Consider the following 20821-nt stretch of genomic DNA (forward strand, 5'->3'; position numbering starts at 1 on the left):
TAACAACATAATCTTTTCAAGATGTTCTCCTTGCCACAACAAAATTATGACTTTTTATATTTTGTGGACAGCTTGTTGTGTGAAGATAGGTGATCTCTGGTTTTTATTTGCTGAAACTTAAGCCTGCCCACTCTCATGACTCACTGAAATTTGTTTCTAAAACCTCGCTTTATCATCCTGAACAGAAACAGTGAGAACGAAAAGTTGAAAATTGGCTGGTTTGAATTAGAATGTATTTCCCAGAGAGTAATGCCACTACTTTGAGTTAAGAGAACGGCATTATGTCACGTTGTCACGTTCAGATATAATGAGCTGGAAGGCCTCAAATGATGGTGTAAATTGTTACAGTATATATTTAGTAGAGCTGTGTTAATGCCATGATCAGTACTTTAATACACCTTGAAATTATTTGTATTCCTGTATTGTATATGTTTTTTTGGTCATGCTGCACTATGAACAGCCTTCTTTGTATTTTAGGCAATGGGAATGTTGATCAAATTGTCTCCATTTTTCTAGCCTTGCTTTCTATGGATACGTACATGTATTGCCATTACAACCAAAGCAACCCTGGGTCAAGGAAACCGACAATTATCCCCTGCTTTTCTAAAGACTATGGGAACAATACATTTGGTATTTCTTTTGATTGTTGGCTTATCTTTTCCATTTCACTTTGATTGTATAATAGGGTGTTAGTGCTGAGAAGCCCATGCAGTATAGAGGTATTATCATGCAGAACAATACATGTGGTTTAAAGGAACACATTGAATGGAAGTAAATATGTGTATATGTCCTTTCAAAATGCTGAGATAAATTATGTAACTGAAACTAAACTGCGAAAGGAAAAAAAGCAGCTAATAAATATTGATATACATAGTTTAAATCAATGACTCAGTGTTTCTTTGAACTCATTTTGCTTTGTTTTTAAAGGTTATTTAATTTTAGGTCTATCATTAGATAGAGAAATTTATATTTGGGGGATGAAATTATACTTTTATGCAACAAGGATGCATTAAAACCAAAGGTAAAATCATAAACAAGAACAAAAAGTATCACAGTTTTAACTATTTTTAATACTGATAATAAGAAATAGTTCTTGAGCACCAAATCAGGAAAAAATATGATTATTGAAGGATGATGTGACACTAAAGATTTTAAAATAATTTTATTTTTTAAAGCAACTGTACACAAGTTTTTGCCTTAAAATATCGGTTCATTCTAATACAGACTTCTAATACGGTGAATGGCTTCTTTTTCTTCTCAAGCTCTCCCCAAAACTTCTGTTCAATATGAGAGTATGTATGTAAATTTGGTAAACCTGTACGAAATACAGTAGTTATACATTATTACATTTTAAATTGTAATGATATTTCACATTATTAGCTTACTGTTTTATTTCTTTTAGTATTAAATCCTACTGACCCCAAACTTTTAAACGGTAGTGTAAATGTCAAGTCAAGTCACCTTTATTTATATAGCGCTTTAAACAAAATACATTGCGTCAAAGCAACTGAACAACATTCATTAGGAAAACAGTGTGTCAATAATGCAAAATGATAGTTAAAGGCAGTTCATCATTGAATTCAGTGATGTCATCTCTGTTCAGTTAAATAGTGACTGTGCATTTATTTGCACAACGATATCAGTCAACGATATCGCTGTAGATGAAGTGACCCCAACTAAGCAAGCAAGAGGCGACAGCGGCAAGGAACCGAAACTCCATCGGTTACAGAATGGAGAAAAAAAACCTTGGGAGAAACCAGGCTCAGTTTGGGGGCCAGTTCTCCTCTGACCAGACGAAACCAGTAGTTCAATTCCAGGCTGCAGCAAAGTCAGATTGTGCAGAAGAATCATCTGTTTCCTGTGGTCTTGTCCTGGTGGTCCTCTGAGACAAGGTCTTTACAGGGGATCTGTATCTGGGGCTCTAGTTGTCCTGGTCTCCGCTGTCTTTCAGGGCTGTAGAGGTCCTTTCTAGGTGCTGATCCAGCATCTGGTTTGGATACGTACTGGATCTGGGTGACTGCAGTGACCCTCTGATCTGGATACAGACTGGATCTGGTGGCTACGGTGACCTCGGAATAAGAAAGAAACAGACAAATATTAGCGTAGATGCCATTCTTCTAATGATGTAGCAAGTACATCAGGTGTTATGGGAAGTGTTTCCGGTTCCGGTTTACCTAATTAATGCAGCCTAAAAATCCTTTAACGGATTTGGATATTAAAAGCATATTAGTATGTTATGTGTAAGCCAGGTTAAAGAGATGGGTCTTTAATCTAGATTTAAACTGCAAGAGTGTGTCTGCCTCCCGAACAATGTTAGGTAGGTTATTCCAGAGTTTAGGCGCCAAATAGGAAAAGGATCTGTCGCCCGCAGTTGATTTTGATATTCTAGGTATTATCAAATTGCCGGAGTTTTGAGAACGTAGCGGACGTAGAGGAGTCATATAAGTACGATTTAAACCATGCTGATGCACTTCCATTAATGCCAACAAAGTGTTCAAGTCTATGCAAAAGAATGTTGTGGTCAATTGTGTCAAACGCAGCACTTAGATCCAATAAAACTAATAGAGAGATACAACCATGATCAGATGATTAAGAGCAGGTCATTTGTAACTCTAAGGAGAGCAGTCTCAGTACTATGATATGTTCTAAATCCTGACTGGAAATCCTCACATATACCATTTTTCTCTAAGAAGGAATATAATTGTGAGGATACCACCTTTTCTAGTATCTTGGACAGAAAAGGGAGATTCGAGATTGGTCTATAATTAACTAGTTCTTTGGGGTCAAGTTGTGTTTTTTGATGAGAGGCTTAATAACAGCCAGTTTGAAGGTTTTGGGGACATATCCTAATGACAATGGGGAATTAATAATAGTCAGAAGAGGATCTATGACTTCTGGAAGCACCTCTTTCAGGAGCTTAGATGGTATAGGGTCTAACATACATGTTGTTGGTTTAGGTGATTTAACAAGTATATACAATTCTTCCTCTCCTATAGTAGAGAATGAGTGGAACTGTTCCTCAGGGGGTCTATAGTGCACTGTCTGATGCAATACTGTAGCTGACGGCTGAATGGTTGCAATTTTATCTCTAATAATATCAATTTTAGAAGTAAAGTAGTTCATAAAGTCATTACTGCTATGATGTTGGGAAATGTCAACACTTGTTGAGGCTTTATTTTTCCTTAATTTAGCCACTGTATTGAATAAATACCTGGGGTTATGTCTGTTTTCTTCTAAAAGAGAAGAAAAGTAATCGGATCTAGCAGTTTTTAATGCTTTTCTGTAAATGTATCCTTTGCAAATTGCAGTCCACCATATAACAAATACTTTATGATAAAATCTCTTATAAAATCATGGTCCAATAGCTTAGAAAAGTAATATATCAAACTGCATGATTTGAGGTATCATAACCACACATTTAGCATGTAAAAAGGATTTAAGAGGATTAAGAAATGCTCATGCAGTCTATAAAGCCTTTTTAGCTTATGACTGCAGCTAATAAGTTTAAAGTCATCGTTAACACTCTGAAGGGACAGTTTGTTTGCTGAGAGTGCACAAAAGCGCTGCCAAAATCTTCCGGATGTCCTGATCTCATTCTGTGCTGCCCACTCAGAGCGTCTGCTGAGTCTGCTGTGGACACACCCTGAGCCCTCGAGTACAAGCGCAGCACAAAACCACTGGCCTTCTGCATTATTTAGTGAGGGTGTCATCATAACAGCTCACACATCAGACTGCTGCTCTCTGATGGCCACGCACGTGTAATACACTGCAGTGGAGAGTCTAATTAAAAAGCATTCATCATATTTAAGACCATGTCGTACGTCTGCTGACCATAGTGGTGCTTCCTGTTCTTCTCTGCATGCATCGCCTCTTTATTTCCACAAACTAGCAAGGAGTTGCTCCTCATGTGCAGACCTATTTATCTCCAGGGCTTTTGTCTACCGAGACCATGAGATGCCAGTGCTAATATGAGATTCACAGTCACACTGTCTTCTCGAGACAGCAGTTTCCGTATTGGAGATTTTGGCCTCGTCTAAACCAGGCTGTTTTAAATGGAGATGAAGCACTGATCCTGCCCTGAGGAACCTTCGCTGATGATAACAGAGGAAGACTGCTCGCTTTTATGGAGCAGCAGGGAGTTTGTGAATCATGGATGTTCATGCAATACAACCATGATGAATGACACACTAACTGAACATGATATGTTGCAATGAGACTTTCATTCATGCGTGTTAAAATACATTCTTGTTTTATTTTTTTACATATATGCACAAATGCTGTCTGTTAGGGAAGCTTTTGTCTCTCACAGTGATTGCCAGTATCAGGATGAAACAAACTTATTTACAGTTGTGTGTGTGTGTGTGTGTGTGTGAGTTTATGATAATATATATGATATACCATTATATATAATAATATATATGTAACTCATTATTACCTTTGGAAGGAAGTTCATGTATTATACCTTTTGCATTTTATATTATTATGATTTAAATAAATAAATACTTTAATAAAATTAATAGCTTTATTCAACAAGGTCCATTAAATTAATCAAAAGTGACAGTGAAGGCTTTTACACGGTTACAAAAATAAAGTAAATCAAATAAAATATTCAAACTATGAAAAAGTTCTATAAATAAATAAATGCATAAATAAATGTAAGTAGAACAAATGTTTTAAACATTGATAATAAGAAACGTTTTTTGAACATTTTACAATATTTATTTTTACTGTATTATTATTATTATAATAATACTTTATATATAATGTGTGAGTGTGAGTGTGTGTGTGTGTGTGTGTGTGTGTGTGTGTGTGCGTGCGTGCGTGCGTGTGTGTGTGTGTGTGTGTGTGTATATATATATATATATATATATATATATATATATATATATATATATATATATATATATATATATATATATATATATATAACCAGGCAGCCTTAGAGAATTTGTCTTAAAATAGTGGACTCGTTTTATGTTGCTCTAGACAGATGTGGGTTTAAAGAGGGCAGACGGAATTACAGCAGCAAAGTCAGAATATTTTCACCAGCTTTTCTCCTGAGCAGATTAGAATCAATTAAAAACATGAATACAGAAATACATGATATACAAAAAGTAATTAATTACTATTACTAATTATATAATCAATATTGTATTTAAATTACTTTACTAATTACTCTGTCAGAAAAGTAACTAGTTACTCAATAGCCTCTTTCACACAGTAATACCAGTAAATTGCCGTAAAATTACCAGAACGACTTTACCGGTAAATTCAAGCACCATTCACACATCCATTTCAAAATACCGGTAAATTATGTGACGTCATTAACCTCTAAACAGCTGTGCTTGTATTTTTAAACATGGAGGGTAATACGTGTTCAGTATTTCTGTTGAATTCTGTTGTCGGTTTCATTTTTGTTTTAAACTTTAGTATTCATGCAACTGCTTTTGTTATGGAGAGACATCGTAATAGACGACTGGTTTAAATAATCACCATTTAATAAAACCCGATGCTGTCGGGAGCTGACCAATTTATTGAAAATCGTCTTGAAAGGATTAGCACAATGAAGATGTGGGATATTGGTTTGTTTGAACTCAGAGGGATTGTCAGCCACATTAAAAAAGTTAACAGCTTAAGTAATTTGTGGATTAATGCGTATTAGCAATGCGAACCGTTTAACTGAACGATTCGTTCGCGAACCGGATATCCAAACTGCTTTGTTTTGAACTCTCTCACACAACAGACACGGAAGAGAAGACAATGCTGAATAAAGTCATCGTTTTTGCTATTTTTGGACCAAAAATGTATTTTCGATACTTCAAAAAATTCTAACTGACCCTCTGATGTCACATGGACTACTTTGATGATGTTTTTCTTACCTCTCTGGACATGGACAGTATACCGTACACACAGCTTCAATGGAGGGACTGAGAGCTCTCGGACTAAATCTAAAATATCTTAAACTGTGTTCCAAAGATAAACGGAGGTCTTACGGGTTTGAAACAACATGAGGGTAAGTTATTAATTACATAATTTTGCTATCTGGGTGAACTAACCCTTTAAGGTTTCTCTGTGAATCAGGAAAAACTTTGTAACGAGTTACACTCAACACTGCTACCAAGTTAGCACTTGCTAATATCTAAAAAAATTTGCATGAATTTGAACACAATGTTTAAATCAAAAGTTAGAAGGCCAAAAGTAACTAAATACTCTGTGAACAAAGTGCATTTGAGCTAATATTTACCAAGTAAGCTAACCTAGTTTTCCATTTGTTTGCTTTTCTAATATTATTTCTAATAATATTTTCTAATATTTTGTAATGGTACCTTTGCTTTTACTAAGAGCAATGACAGAGGCACTAGAGCCAAAATAAAAAAATATATATTATCACAGTCAAAAGGCAATGATATATATATATATAACATTAATGTTCAGTTCCGTTTCGTCAAACAAATTAAACTAGCTACAAGTCTTAAAGGAGTGCTACTAACCCATCATCATTTTGTGAGAAAAACACTCTGATGTTTCATTCATAACAAAACCTCAAAAGACTGAATTTTACATGGCACTTTTTCTCTATCTTTTATTTAGAATTGCCTTCACACATTTGGCTTTTGACACATTTGACACATATTATTTATGCAAATAAAATATTCATTTTTCATCAAAATGAACAAGTACATAAAAAAATAGAGGAAACTGTCACAAAGGAGTTTGCACAAATAAATTACTTTATTACCAGAATTTTTGCCCACTCCAAGAGAAAATCTACTAGATGTGAATAAAAGAAAAAACAACAACACTAGTCAAAACTTCATTTGGTTCTACTGACAGATCCTATTCAACATTCATAAGAACATGACAGTTTGACATATTTAAAACTGCGAATTAGGTCTTTGTGATAATATGGCACAATTTGACATTAAACTGCTAAATCAAACCACAAAATCCCAGTTGTCTACTTTATGAAAGAAAAAGCGATCTGTTCTTTTATAAGCTTTATAAACAATGGTGTTAAAGCTTTAAAATGGTGACAAGTTCTAGGTTTTTAACCATGTCATCAGCGCAAATCTTATCAGTGCAAATCAGCCTCTATTGAAATTCAGTGTTACAAGCTAATTTAACACATCAGAAACTGACATTTTCAGTGTTCTCAGGGGTCATGCGAATAGCAAACACATTCCAAAAGAAAAAAAAAACACTATCACCTCTTAATACAAAGTGTTAAGCCCTAAACATGAATTTTATACATCTATAATAGTGCGCATAGCCTTCTGAGAATCAACAGTTGAGGTTCCACCTCGTAAACATTGTATTATTGCTGTAAACTGACAGTGATTTTCTCAAAGTCAGACACAAATGTTGTCTATTTTATGCACGTTTCAGACAGTGTCACTGATATTTGTATTGTTCATTCATATATATGTTTTAGGAATATCTACAGTACAGTTGACGTCCAGTCTGCTCTGTGTTTCAAAACTTCAAAGTGAGATTATTTATCTGGCCTACTTCTCTGTTCAAAGTCACTATGTCCTGATTAAAGAGAAACAGCCTTCTGCCGAAGTCACTACAGCATAAACATTATACAGTCTTTCTACAGTATAACCATCTGTAGCCCATATGCACAGCGGCCGGTTGTTCACTCTCGTTCTTGTCATTTAGATTTTTTGTCCACTGCAGTGGATTATGAGAATACATTCAATGACATGTAGGTTAATCTGATCCTTAAGTCACTGAAAATAAAGGTCAGTTTGTTCTTGAATAAGACAAAGTATTTCTGGTTCAAATTGTCACAACCCGCAATATGTTACAGGAACAAGAATGGACAGTGACCTCAGATCGCCATCTTGAAAATCACTGTTGGTCAAAGTAAAGTCAAATATTACACACATACATCTGTTTTATTATTTTACAGTAAATCCACACAGCTTGATGACTGTCTAGGCCAGAGGTCTTCAACAGTGAGACTGGAAGGGGTCTGCCAATTATTGTTAATGCCAAGCTATTTTTTTGTGTGTGTGTGTGAAATAAATAAAAATGTGGTAAACAAAATCAAGATGAATATTTATTGTGTCACTCACATTAAAATATTAAGCAAATTTAAAATGTATATAAATAATGATTATTAATCATTTTTAAGAGCATTATATTACATCGCCTTGTATCATATTTGCTGAATGAAATACAATACTTGTTTCTTACTAATGGGGTGCTGATCAAAAATAGTGCCTGTTTGATTTAGCACTTTTTTTAAGTTTAAGTTTAGAATTATGGCCGATAAAATTCAAACATGACCAGATGTTTTCAGCTACATCTATTGGTGTTTTACTAAACAGTGTCAGAAAAATACAGATTTAGTGAGGAAAAATAAAATTTTTGAATACTTCTTTTTTGTAATTTGACTGCTTTTGTTATTTTGATAAATAAGTTAATTCTGTAAAAACTGTAGATGACGGAAAATGAACTCAGCATCATCAGTAATATTAGGCCATTTTTTGCAAATCAGCTGATTTTTTCTCCCTCCAAGATACAGGGCTGTGTAATAATCACTTCATGACTCTTCCAGCAAAAATATATGATAAATACATGAACATGGTGTATGAATTATATTTTAGGGCAGGCATAAAATGCATCTAATGTGTGTTTATGCAAAGGGTTTGGTTTGAGAAAGGCTGAAGACCGCTGATCTAGAAAAACAGAGAAAACATGCTGGACAAACACTGTATACTTTACACAGGTAGCACAATTGCTACTTGAACACTTTGATTTGACATATCCATACACTGTTCAATTCACTGAATCTAATAACCTCCAATAAGGGGTTTCAATTAACTAAAGAGATACTCAAGAAAAGTCTCAGTCAAGTAAAATGAAAGCCTTTCGTTATTTAGAGGCTGGAGGCTTTTATGTGCCTTCATTTCTTAACGTCTCTTTCATTTCTATGAGCATGTAAGCTCTGTTCATCGGTTAAGATAGAAATCAGAATCAGTCCAAATGGTGTCCTCCTGTTTTCTAATGGCCATGCATACAAATGCAGAGAGATCGCAGAACCTGCTAGAACCCAGACACACCACACATAATCTTATTAACAGTGAGTCAAAGGAAATGGCCTGGGCCAAAAGATAAGGCCCTTAGTGAGTGTGTGCTGCTGGATTTCTTTCCGTAATGGGATCATACACTCTGACATAGAAAAATAAATATCTGAATATTTAGAGCAACACTTAAATTATTTAACCAGGTTGAAATTTGCTTCACCGGTGAGTAGTCTTATGTACAATAAGAAAGAAAAAACATCAACAACAGAATCTTCCCTGCAAAAAATGTAAACAGATGATTTAAGAGCTCAAAGAAATCAAAAAAAGTAAATCCACCCAGTAACACAACATTTCTTTGGCAGGTGTTTATGCATTAAATATATTTCAAACTGTACACTATAATTGATTTATATCTCTTTTTTTTGTCAAAATTGAGAAACTGGTCAGATTCTTATGAAAGAATGGAGAGCGTCCATTGAGAAACCAGGGATCTCCACTCATTATTTGTTAAGGTTTCTGATGGTTTATGAAGATCAGCAGCACTATGTTTTTATAGAAGTTCATAAGCAGTTTGCACCTGCCAGGGCCGGACGGGGTCTGTCGTCCAGTTACTGGCCAGCTGCACGGGCTTTCTGCTGCAGTAATGCAGCCCTCTGCTCCATCATGGCTCTCATCAGGGTAGGGTTAATAGCTGGACTCATAGCAGGGGACATGGGCCGCAGTGGATATTGGCTGGATTTTGAACTCATTAAAACACACTGGAAGTACGGTATCTTGCCTGTAATACAAAAAATGAATGACTACTCAGTTCTGAGGTTGAATAAAATAAAATAAAATAAAATAACCCTGATCAAATATATACTTGTAAAAAAACATTTATACATTTATTTGTAATATCAGAGATCATCAGAGATTTTGTTTTGTATAATACTTATTATAATAAAAACTATTAATTATTATATACAATATTTTCATATTTACACACACATAGATACATACATACATACATACATACATACATACATACATACATACATGCATGCTAAATAAATAAATACACAAACTCCAGGTTAAAAAAAAATTAATAATAATAATAACTGAAAGCTATTGTTTCTCTATCTATATAAAGTTATGCTTGGGGTTTTTGGTGTAAAAGGGTACATGCTGAATATTTATGTAGCCAAATAACAAACAAACAAACAAACACAAATACAATTATTGATTTATTGTAATATAAAAAATGTGCTTAGTTTAATTATGGTCCTGTATTTTTATAATTAAAAACTATTCAATATTATAACTATTTATTAATGTATTAAAATATGCCATATGTCTAAGTAAATAAACCACAAAATCCAAGTTCAAACAAACAAACAAACAAACAGAAAATAGCAATATTGCATCTAATGTTGTGCTTAAGGTTTGTCTGGCAACGGGTTACATGCTATGCAAAATTGCATATTGCACTGTAATGATGTACAGTGTCTACAATTCTGTTACAGAGGATTTCTGTAACAAAACTATTATAAAGCAATGTTTGGTGTTAAGGTCAGCAGAATTAGATTAACTTTACCTGGCTTTTTGCCTTCTGTGACATTTTCCTCTGCGTTCAGGTCTTCTAATTGAAATAGAGAAAAATGGACTAATTTCAATATAGTGCTGCAGAAGCAAATCTTTGAATGACAGGGCAAGGTCTTTCAGTTTAGTATGGAATATCTGTTAATGTGACATTTAGTTATCAGGGTTGTTATGAGGTGACATGACAAAGCCCAGTTCTCAGAGGAATGATTTTAACATGCAGCAGACCACGGTATCTGCAAATACCCACTGAGACAGAGGCGAAGACTTGAATTTCAAAATAATAAATGAACCTTCAAAAGTTTCTTTAAAAGGTTTGTAAATAAACGTCTCTTGAGACCTTGGCAGAATTTCCTACCTTTAAACTTACAAGGACAAACCCATTTTTATATTACAATTTCTTGCTCAATAGCATAAGAAATTGTCATCTGAAGAATAAGTGGCACTAAAATATCACAAAAGTTGCATTCGCTGGTGAACTGAGGGGATTGTCCTGATCAAAATCAATTTGCTGTTTGCATGATGCATTACATGCTGAAGGAATCAGAAAATAGACATGAAAACTAGGAAGGAAATTCAGGGTGAACTGTGCCAGAAGACAACATGTCTGATTGTTGGCCAGATTAACATCATCTGTTTTCATAATCATCCGTTTTTCTGCTGTTTTCCAATAAAAATGTACTTCGATAACTCTTTTAAAGTCTGAAATAAATGTATTGAGCCTTCTGACAAAATATTATTATTTTATTCTTTTGCATTTATTTATTTTTTAGTTGAGTATCATATTAGATACATCAGGCTTTTATTTTTTTATCTACCACAATATAGGCGAATATGGAGCACATATACATACATATGAAGAGGGAAAATGTGCAATTTGGTGCAGTTGCTGATATTTATACAGCCAAAAAGTAAAATGAAATTCTAATAATGTGTGTAAAACAACAATATCTGTCAATATATCTCCCAAAAATTGTCTAAGATCATATTTAAATGCTAAGTTTATGATTAAAGCTTTGTAGTTTTTTTTGTGTTGTTTTTTATTTTATTGTTGATTGTTGTTGTTGTTGTTTTTACACATAATGCAATGCAATATAATGATGACTGAGAGACGAACAAATAAACATTCTATATCATCATAGCATGATGTATCATATTATATACTCATATTTAAGAAGGATTTTCTAAACAATGATCTGTGGATAATCAAGTAAACCTAAGCTGCTTTAATAAAGTGATTATTCACCTTGAAATAGTAACAATATAAAAGTGATTCTTATGTTTACTTCTTAAAAACTATTAAATATTTCACAGCAAAACAAATAGTCGTGTCTTTTACTTGCTAAAAAAAGTGCAGACTATCAATCAGATGATAAAGGGAATATAGATTGTGACAGGTTTCTCAGCAAAGTTTGGATCATGAAAATAATTTAGAGGCCGTGGAACTTTGTGTATCAAATATGATACAGTTGGCTTTATAGGGTTAAAACAATGTTAAAGTGCCCTTGTTATGCCATTTTTAAGGTTGCTTATATTGTTTTATGAGTCTCCTAAAACAGGTTTACATGGATGCAAGGTCAAAAAACATGTTAGTTTTCTCAGAAAATAGATTTAATTTTTTTACTTAATTTTCTTAAGGAACTATATCTTGTTTTAAGGAAACTAATTTCTCCTGGGAAATGAGACAGACATAAAGTACTTTTGCTTGTTAAATTAGACTGCAAGTGGTTTTTGAATAACACACTAAAAAACACAGTTAGGAAATTTGAACTTCAGTCTCTAACAAGGAAGTGAAGTGATTTTTGTTGTTACAAAAAGTAGGCAGGTTACAGTAGAAAAATGATATTAGTAGTTCACACAGGGCCAACCAGCAAGCAACATTAGTGTATTAATAGCTGAATTTAATTTGCAATTTCATTAATGCTGTTTAAAAATAGTTTAATCTCTCTGGTTTGAGTCAGAACCTTGAATAGCAACAACGTGGTTCATTTGATTTCCAGTGAATTATTGCGGCTCAGATATTGAAACGGTGAAGTTAATACATCCGGTGAATAGGGAATTGTACCTCAGAGCTGCCTGGAAGTTTTTGAAGTTCTCCCAAGTTCTACAATATGCAGGTACGCATGATCACTATGAATGCTTAGCAATGCATTTCTAAATGTAAATGTTTTAAACTGTTTACATAAATGCATGCATTTGATTATTGTTTCTGAATGATTAGGTACAGTATTACTGTTTATGAAGCAAACAGGTTACATTTAAACTCAAAAAGCAGCTTCACACCATACTCTTTCACACCTCATGGGTGTCAGAAAACATCTCAATCTTACTTGCTGTTGCTGGTGCCTCGGCTGCTTTCTCTGAAGGGAGAAATTTGAGGATAGGATTGTGGTTAGTAAAGATCAACCTGAAAGTGCTCTGTTCCAAAACCTAGAGAGATGTCTTGCTGTATTATTAGGCAGCATTCTAACTAAAATGGGACATCAGACTCTACATACTGTATGTAGAGAGGCACACCAATAGCGCTCCACATGGAACTGACCAACAAACTAATTCCAGCAGAGTTTGCCATTAACACATTGCTAAGCTAACAATGCAGTTCTTCTAAAAAGATCAAAAATAAATATTCTTTTTTTTTGTACACTTCTCTGTATTAACTGAAATATATTTATAAACCACTTTTCCACTAAGCTTCATTCTGGGATTGCTTTCTCTAAAATTAGTTTATATATAAGTTAACTGTAATCCAAATAGGTGGAATTTTAATATGCAATTCAAATTCATAAATCTCAAATTTAGGCCTTAATCACCCTTATGTTTTGGAATAAAGGAATACAATGCAATATAATGTATAAATAAAATAATCAATTATTGTTATATAATTAAATTATTATATAATAATTAAAACTCAGATGGCATGATGGTAAATAATAGATTTTTTTATTATTATTTTTGGATGTCCTACCCCTTTAAAATGATGTCTAAATAGTCAGCACACTCATTTTTTAAACAGAGGTATTGACTGCTTCATACCTTTGGTTTCTTCTGCCGTTTTCTTCTCATCTGGAACAGGTTTCGCTGAAGGTGAAGGAAAACAGTGTTTGTCATATTTTCTTTCAGTCTCCCGTGATTTGTGAAATTGACACCTTCGTAATTGCACTTCAAGTATCCATGCGAAGACTTTTAATCAAGTTTAAAATCAGAGTTATTTCTGATTTATTCTTCAGGTGTCAGGAACTCATGCTCAGTTATGTGATTATACAGTCATGGAGCAGAACATGAAAGGTGCATTTCCTTTCATAAAAACAGAAAAATTCTGACGTGACTTCATCTGAACTTGACAGATCCAATTTTCCTGTGCCAACTGAAGTCAAGCGAGATTTTAATATATATATATATATTTTTTTATCTTGATCCACCTTACAATCTATCCATTCAGTAAATAGTTTGAAACAAAGAAAACGTACCAGTGTTCACAACACAAAGCATCCATTGGGAAATTGACATTAAAGCAATTCCTCAATATTTTGCCACACTTGTCTATTTCGTGCTGCGAGTTGTCAAGAAAAAAATATTCGGAAACTTTAGATCAGTTTCAGGCTTGTTAGCAAAGGAAATAAAATATATATTTTTTCTTTTTGGGGGGATATTCAAAGAAACAGATATGCCTCTCAGGCTTCTTATAATTCACTGTTAAAATAATCATTAAAACTTACCCACAACTTTAGTAGCTTGTTTGGCTTTTGGTGTTGATGCAGTCTTTTTCTTGACTAATGATCAAACATAATCAAACAGTATTTGATGTGTTAGTCTTTTGAAGATGTCAATGAACTAAAGAAGTTAAAAGAACGTAAATATTGTATACTGGTTTTCTTTCAAGAAGTCAAGAAATATTGCATGCAATAATGATAGTCTGTTAGAAATCTAAAATGCAATGACCTACCTATTGCTCAAGATGGACAAAATTCAAACAATATATTTTTTACATTTAACATAGTATATTTTATATATATATACTCAGTCAGATAAGTTCAGATGAGTTTAATATTCAGTAGGGGGTTGTTCAAACCCCTGACCCTTACATTTGGGTAATAGTAAAACTTTAATTGCAAACAGTACTTTACAATAAAATTACCTACCCTCTGCTTTGGACTTCACTTCCTTTACAGCTTTCTCTTCTTCTAATGTAGTGACCCCCAAAAAAGAGTATAGAGATGTTTGATGAATTATGAAGTCATATTTATCAATATCCATAGTTTCTTTAAGAAACAGTGTTCATTTGACGTTTGAACCATACAACAACAAATCATTTTCAATTCACACAAATCTAGTAGCTTTTGTAAGCAATCGATCCAAAAGTACAGTAAAGGAGCAATGTGCAGTTCAACTAAAGGAATGACAAGTATAGCAGAAGCCACTACATTTACAAAACTCTAAAACTCTATATAAAACTCTGACCAAACAAAAAAAAACAACAAAACAGCATGGCAGAAGATTTTATGACATTGCCACGGGGCGGCTAACAGGGACTTGCCTATAGAAGCAAGACAAATATCATCCAGTGTGAAATATTTATAGCTGTTACCAATTTCTAAACACCCAGTTTAGGATACAATTAGACCTCTTTCTGTGAGTATTAAAGGAACATACACAAAAGAATAATACAAGGATGAATAATTTCATAACTTTAAGTTTTTTGAGTATGAAAAGGTATACATTATAGGCTATAAATATGCGTGTGCTGTGCAGTAGGTTACCTTTATGTGAGGTTGTTGTTACTTTTGCCTTCTTTGTTACTGCTGGCTCTAGTGAGAAACAGACAAGAATAAATATTCAAGACCGATGATTCCTGGATGCCAAACAACCAGATTGATGGTACATGTCTTAAAGAATCAAAATAAAAGGATCTGTATCACTTTATTTCATAAACAGGGAATGAGGGAATAAATACATAAATGAATAAATGCATGAAATATAATATATTACATAATGTGTATATAATATATTATAAATAATATTCCACAATAAAATGTACCTTTCTTAGTAGAGGTAGGTTTTGCCTTTTCTTTAGTGATCACTCGCTCTGTGAAAGAGGAAATAATGAGCTACTGCTCATTAATATAAAACTACTGCAAAGTAAGTTCCTGAACCATAATTACCTGTCCTTTTAGACCTCTCTTTCACAGCAATCGGCCCTAAATCATAAAATAAATGATTAATTTAGTAAGAAAATAGATCTAAAATTTAAATTTAGCCATCATTTTTATCCCTACGTTTCTTTGCCACAGCAGGTTTTACTTTGACTTTAGTAACTGTGGGCTCTTGAACACACACCGTACAAATAGACAAAATGAAATATAAATGCACAAACTCAAATCCACACATACAACCCGAATTCCGGAAAAGTTGGGACGTTTTTTAAATTTTAATAAAATGAAAACTAAAGGAATTTCAAATCACATGAGCCAATATTTTATTCACAATAGAACATAGATAACGTAGCAAATGTTTAAACTGAGAAATTTTACACTTTTATCCACTTAATTAGCTCATTTAAAATTTAATGCCTGCTACAGGTCTCAAAAAAGTTGGCACGGGGGCAACAAATGGCTAAAAAAGCAAGCAGTTTTGAAAAGATTCAGCTGGGAGAACATCTAGTGATTAATTAAGTTAATTGATATCAGGTCTGTAACATGATTAGCTATAAAAGCTTTGTCTTAGAGAAGCAGAGTCTCTCAGAAGTAAAGATGGGCAGAGGCTCTCCAATCTGTGAAAGACTGCGTAAAAAAATTGTGTAAAACTTTAAAAACAATGTTCCTCAACGTCAAATTGCAAAGGCTTTGCAAATCTCATCATCTACAGTGCATAACATCATCAAAAGATTCAGAGAAACTGGAGAAATCTCTGTGCGTAAGGGACAAGGCCGGAGACCTTTATTGGATGCCCGTGGTCTTCGGGCTCTCAGACGACACTGCATCACTCATCGGCATGATTGTGTCAATGACATTACTAAATGGGCCCAGGAATACTTTCAGAAACCACTGTCGGTAAACACAATCCGCCGTGCCATCAGCAGATGCCAACTAAAGCTCTATCATGCAAAAAGGAAGCCATATGTGAACATGGTCCAGAAGCGTCGTCGTGTCCTGTGGGCCAAGGCTCATTTAAAATGGACTATTTCAAAGTGGAATAGTGTTTTATGGTCAGACGAGTCCAAATTTGACATTCTTGTTGGAAATCACAGACGCCGTGTCCTCCGGGCTAAAGAGGAGGGAGACCTTCCAGCATGTTATCAGCGTTCAGTTCAAAAGCCAGCATCTCTGATGGTATGGGGGTGCATAAGTGCATACGGTATGGGCAGCTTGCATGTTTTGGAAGGCTCTGTGAATGCTGAAAGGTATATAAAGGTTTTAGAGCAACATATGCTTCCCTCCAAACAACGTCTATTTCAGGGAAGGCCTTGTTTATTTCAGCAGGACAATGCAAAACCACATACTGCAGCTATAACAACAGCATGGCTTCATCGTAGAAGAGTCCGGGTGCTAACCTGGCCTGCCTGCAGTCCAGATCTTTCACCTATAGAGAACATTTGGCGCATCATTAAACGAAAAATACGTCAAAGACGACCACGAACTCTTCAGCAGCTGGAAATCTATATAAGGCAAGAATGGGACCAAATTCCAACAGCAAAACTCCAGCAACTCATAGCCTCAATGCCCAGACGTCTTCAAACTGTTTTGAAAAGAAAAGGAGATGCTACACCATGGTAAACATGCCCCGTCCCAACTATTTTGAGACCTGTAGCAGAAATCAAAATTGAAATGAGCTCATTTTGTGCATAAAATTGTAAACTTTCTCAGTTTAAACATTTGCTATGTTATCTATGTTCTATTGTGAATAAAATATTGGCTCATGTGATTTGAAAGTCTTTTAGTTTTCATTTTATTAAAATTTAAAAAACGTCCCAACTTTTCCGGAATTCGGGTTGTACAAAATACATAACAATGTTGTTATAATAATGACAAACACTGAGTAAAGCATAGTGGATCTCACCCTTCTTCGCAGGAGCTGCTTTGACTTTTTCTTTTGGCGCAGCTGGTTCTGAAATTGGAGGTCAAAGGTTATAACTTGCTTCAGGTCTGTTAACATAACTAGAAAAATATCATACATTCTTACTACTGGCACGAACTCATGACAAATTACCACTATACCTTTTTTTTTACTGGCTTGTTTTGGCTTTGCCTTAGCAGCTTCTGGTTCTTAAGGCAAAAGGAATCATTACATCAGATTTCTTTTAAAAATAGTAAGTTATTATCACAGAGATTTAAATCTCGAATATATTTTGCCATAAACACCTTTCAGTAAAGTAGGAGCTTGATGAGTTGTTAAAATCGGAACTTCTGATTCTGAAAAAACACAATGAAAACGGTGGTGTTAAAAACTCTTAATTCTTCATTTTTTTGGCATTGATAGCTACATAATTGACTTAGCTATGATACTGTAAGAATTCATGAAAATAGTTTTGAATACCTGGAATAGCCGAGGGTGGTAATGGGCTACTTGTAACTATATGATGCACTGTTAGAGATAAAATAGTAAGTACATTTTTACATACGTTTTATATGATTTACAGTAATTGTAGGTGGCTGCATTACTCACCATACCAGCCAGGTGGCGCTGGGCAGTACACAGGTGTTGGTCGGCACATAGGAACTGTTTCACCAGGTTGTAAAAAGAAAGATTCAGAGTTACAACAGACTGACTGTAGATTGCGTGTTATTGCTGCTGTCTTTTTGCATTGTGAACGTAACGCAATGTAATATTAAATAAAGTCACAAGGCTATGAGTTGCACTCACGATCCTGTATCGGAGCTGGAGCAGCTGACACTTCCATGTCCTCTGAGGCTCGAGATCCTGTTATTAGGAGAAGGGAAAACACCGCTGTCATATAGTTAGATCAAAAGGAATTTCAAATTTGCCATCAACCGTTGAGCCAAAAATGAAAAATCTGTCATCATTCACTCATTGATCAAAACCTGTATGATTTCTTTCTTCTGTAAAACACAAAAGAAAATGTCAAGCAGGATGTTCATGCTGTTCTTTTTCATAGGCCTATAATGAAAATAAATTGTATCCAGGGCCTGACATTTTTAGAGCTTGATAGTCTCTCGTGGCCATTCATGTACATTATGTGGAAAATAGTGTGTGAATGTCACAAGGTGACGATCTTTAGGGGCGGAACCAAAATTCGGGAAGTTTGGTTCCGCCCGGAAGTGTTTCCGCCCGGACCGGAAAAACAGAACACCGGAACTTCCGGTAGCGCCGTAAGAAGGAAAATCAGGGAATTCGATGCACCTGTGCCTAGTTAGGGACAGCGGTTGGTGATTGGAGGATACGCTGGACAAGGCAGTACTTAAGGCCAAGTTATTTTACAGTCTGGGAAGCTCTCTTTGGTGTGTGTGAAGCACTGGGTTGTGCCCGTCTTGGTACGCTGCTGGTAGCTGTCTAACTCTCTCTCTCCCTCAGGCTGGAATTGTATGATTGTGAAGACATCGCGAACCTTAAAGGTTGAGAAGTGAACAGATTATACGGCGAACTGAGACGACGTGAAAAAGGGGATTGGAAGTGGCATTGATGTGAGTACTAAGAGCCAGTCGAAAGTGCCCTGTATATTGACCTGGCGTTGTGTAGATCTCTCCAGGAGGAGGAGGGTGGCCCTACCCCTAATATAGTGTGGTGGGAGAGCCGAAGGAATACTTATTGAAGTAGTCGCAACGACGACATCACTAGCTAGGCCGCATATTCCATCGCCAGATCCGAACCAAGCGAAGTGAAGGAAGACGGGTGTCCTTTCCGTACACTGAGTGTGGTGGGTGAGTCTTCGTGCTGTGAAAACCTATAATTTTGACGTGGTGTTGTATATTGCTGTGGGCTGCTGTGTATTGCCGTGTGTCCTGTCAGATAAACCCCCGCCTTCACGCACTTCGGCGTGGGAGGACAAGGAGATTGCTGGTCCTGGCCTAGTTCAGTACAGTATATGTTGTGAGCGTGCTTCAGATCTCCGGAGATAGCACGGTACGCTGTGTCCAGCCCAGAGGTGAAAGCCATCCAAAGCAGAGTAACTGTGTTTTGTGTCTAAGTTGATACCTGTGGAGAGGAAAGGAAAGAGAGTGAGTAACACAAGGAGAAACAGAGGAAACCTGTACTTACAGTGCGCTGTGTTCAGCCCAGAGGTGAGAGCCATTCAAAGCAAACTAACGGTGCTATTGTGCCCAAGTTGATATCTGTGGAGAGAAAAGGAGAGAGAGGGAATAACACGAGGAGGAATAGAGCGAACCTTGTACTTACAGTACGCTGTGTCCAGCCCAGAGGTGAGAGCCATTCAAAGCAAACTAACTGTGCTATTGTGCCCAAGTTGATACCTGTGGAGAGAAAAGGAGAGAGAGTGAATAACACGAGGAGGAATAGAGCGAACCCTGTACTTACAGTACGCTGTGTCCAGCCCAGAGGTGAGAGCCATTCAAAGCAAACTAACTGTGCTATTGGGCCCAAGTTGATACCTGTGGAGAGAAAAGGAGAGAGAGTGGGTAACACGAGGAGAGACTGAGGGAACCTGTACTTACGCCGCTGCCTGTGGAGAAAGAGAAAGCGAGTGAGCACCCAAGGAACGAACTGTGTGAACCAGTACTTACTGTGAGCTGTAATCAGCGAAGAGGTGAGAGCAAAACCAAGCTGAACTAACTGTGCCTGTGTGTCCCAGCCGCTGCCTGTGGAGAAAGAGAAAGCGAGTGAGCACCCAAGGAACGAACTGTGTGAACCAGTACTTACTGTGAGCTGTAATCAGCGAAGAGGTGAGAGCAAAACCAAGCTGAACTAACTGTGCCTGTGTGTCCCAGCCGTTGCCTGTGGAGAAAGAGAAAGAGCGTGAGCACCCAAGGAACGAACTGGGTGAATCAGTACTTACTGTGAGCTGTAATCAGCGAAGAGCTGTTGCCTGTGGAGGAAGAGAAAGAGAGTGGGCACCTCGAGAACGAACTGAGTGAACCAGTACTTACCGTGAGCTGTATTCAGCGAAGAGGAGGAAGAAGGAGGGCGCTACGGATACCTAAGACTCAGGCCGGGGCCCGAGCCCCACGCCCCGGATCCCCGTGGCCCCCTTGCTCCCTGACCTCTTCCCGGCCATAGCCCATCTGGAGGGCCGAGTCAGA

The 20821-nt window shown here is 35.9% G+C and overlaps 2 protein-coding genes across 15 annotated transcripts in view; one reads left to right on the forward strand and one right to left on the reverse strand.

Moving 5' to 3' along the window:
- The window catches only part of LOC132106544 (gap junction Cx32.2 protein-like), a 324589-nt gene that overhangs the window by 217385 nt on the left and 86383 nt on the right, over positions 1 to 20821 (forward strand). The window lies entirely within an intron of this gene.
- trdn (triadin) overlaps positions 9386 to 20821 on the reverse strand; it is a 44991-nt gene continuing 33555 nt past the window's right edge. For 12 of the 14 annotated variants that reach the window (XM_059512313.1, XM_059512314.1, XM_059512308.1 and 9 more), the window contains 16 exons: positions 18471 to 18527; positions 18273 to 18326; positions 18144 to 18191; positions 17969 to 18019; positions 17825 to 17872; positions 17667 to 17714; positions 15887 to 15934; positions 15773 to 15808; positions 15649 to 15696; positions 15371 to 15418; positions 14753 to 14794; positions 14330 to 14383; positions 13647 to 13691; positions 12944 to 12973; positions 10609 to 10653; positions 9386 to 9813 (listed from right to left, as the gene is read on the reverse strand). In XM_059512313.1, the coding sequence (XP_059368296.1) occupies positions 9644 to 9813; positions 10609 to 10653; positions 12944 to 12973; positions 13647 to 13691; positions 14330 to 14383; positions 14753 to 14794; positions 15371 to 15418; positions 15649 to 15696; positions 15773 to 15808; positions 15887 to 15934; positions 17667 to 17714; positions 17825 to 17872; positions 17969 to 18019; positions 18144 to 18191; positions 18273 to 18326; positions 18471 to 18527 (872 nt within the window). In that variant the 3' untranslated portion in view covers positions 9386 to 9643. Of the gene's footprint in view, positions 9814 to 10608; positions 10654 to 12678; positions 12718 to 12943; positions 12974 to 13646; positions 13692 to 14329; positions 14384 to 14752; positions 14795 to 15370; positions 15419 to 15648; positions 15697 to 15772; positions 15809 to 15886; positions 15935 to 17666; positions 17715 to 17824; positions 17873 to 17968; positions 18020 to 18143; positions 18192 to 18272; positions 18327 to 18470; positions 18528 to 20821 lie in introns of all 14 variants that reach the window. The other 2 variants (XM_059512317.1, XM_059512306.1) reach the window with 2 other exon arrangements.

The sequence above is a fragment of the Carassius carassius genome, chromosome 27 (genome assembly GCF_963082965.1).
Source record: "Carassius carassius chromosome 27, fCarCar2.1, whole genome shotgun sequence".
Taxonomy (NCBI): domain Eukaryota; kingdom Metazoa; phylum Chordata; class Actinopteri; order Cypriniformes; family Cyprinidae; genus Carassius; species Carassius carassius.